Below are 755 nucleotides of genomic sequence, written 5' to 3'. Positions count from 1 at the left end.
TGGAGCTGCTCGGTCTCGCTCTGCAGCTGCTTGCGCTCGCTGTGCATGTTGTTCTCGTGTCTCTTCAGATCGGACGCTTTGGCGAAGGCCTTGGTGCAGGAGCCGCACACGAAGGGCTTCTCTCCTCGGTGGCGGCGCTCGTGGTCCTTCAGGTGCGACTTGTGTTTGAAGGCCTTCTCGCACATCTGGCAGCTGAACGGCCGCTCGTTGCTGTGCACACGCTCGTGTTTCTTCAAATCCGGCGCGCGGATGAACGACTTCCCGCAGGCTTCGCAGCGATACGGCTTGAAGCCCGTGTGGATCTTCAGGTGCTCCTTTAAATGCGCTTGAGTGGTGAAGGCTTTGGTGCAGATCTCACAGACGAACGGCCGGTCGGCCGAGTGCAGCTTCTCGTGTTTCCTCAAGCGGTTCTCGTCGATGAAGCTCTTTCCGCACACTTGGCATGCCAGCTGATCGCGGTGGCCGTAGAGCAGATACTCAAACTTCATGTCGGCGGCGGCCGTCGTCCACCCCGGCGGCTGCTCGTCTTTAACATCGCCCATGCTTTCGGTGAACGAGAGCGTTTGGGTGTGAGCCGCCAGCTCTTTGGGTTCGCCGTCCATTGCTTCCACATCTTGATCGTAGCAGCTCACTTTGTGCACCTCCTCCTGCGCCAGCTCCTTCAGGATGGCCTCCTGCACTCGTAACGCATTATTTGGCGATTTATCCAAATCGTGATTGCCTTGAGGCTCCTCTACGATGTCGTCCGAAGGCGT

The 755-nt window shown here is 58.4% G+C and overlaps 1 protein-coding gene across 1 annotated transcript; it reads right to left on the bottom strand.

The window, feature by feature from the left end:
* Nucleotides 1-6: 6 nt before the first annotated feature.
* LOC107682428 (zinc finger and BTB domain-containing protein 14-like) lies at nt 7-749 on the bottom strand (the record flags this gene model as incomplete). The annotated part of the gene is made up of 1 exon (XM_016478668.1): nt 7-749. A coding segment is annotated over one exon (743 nt), but the record flags the coding sequence as incomplete, so codon positions are not given.
* Between the last annotated feature and the right edge of the window lie 6 nt (nt 750-755).

The sequence above is a fragment of the Sinocyclocheilus anshuiensis genome, unplaced genomic scaffold (assembly GCF_001515605.1).
Source record: "Sinocyclocheilus anshuiensis isolate Anshui unplaced genomic scaffold, SAMN03320099.WGS_v1.1 C32185705, whole genome shotgun sequence".
Taxonomy (NCBI): domain Eukaryota; kingdom Metazoa; phylum Chordata; class Actinopteri; order Cypriniformes; family Cyprinidae; genus Sinocyclocheilus; species Sinocyclocheilus anshuiensis.
This window is presented reverse-complemented; position numbering and strand designations above follow the sequence as displayed.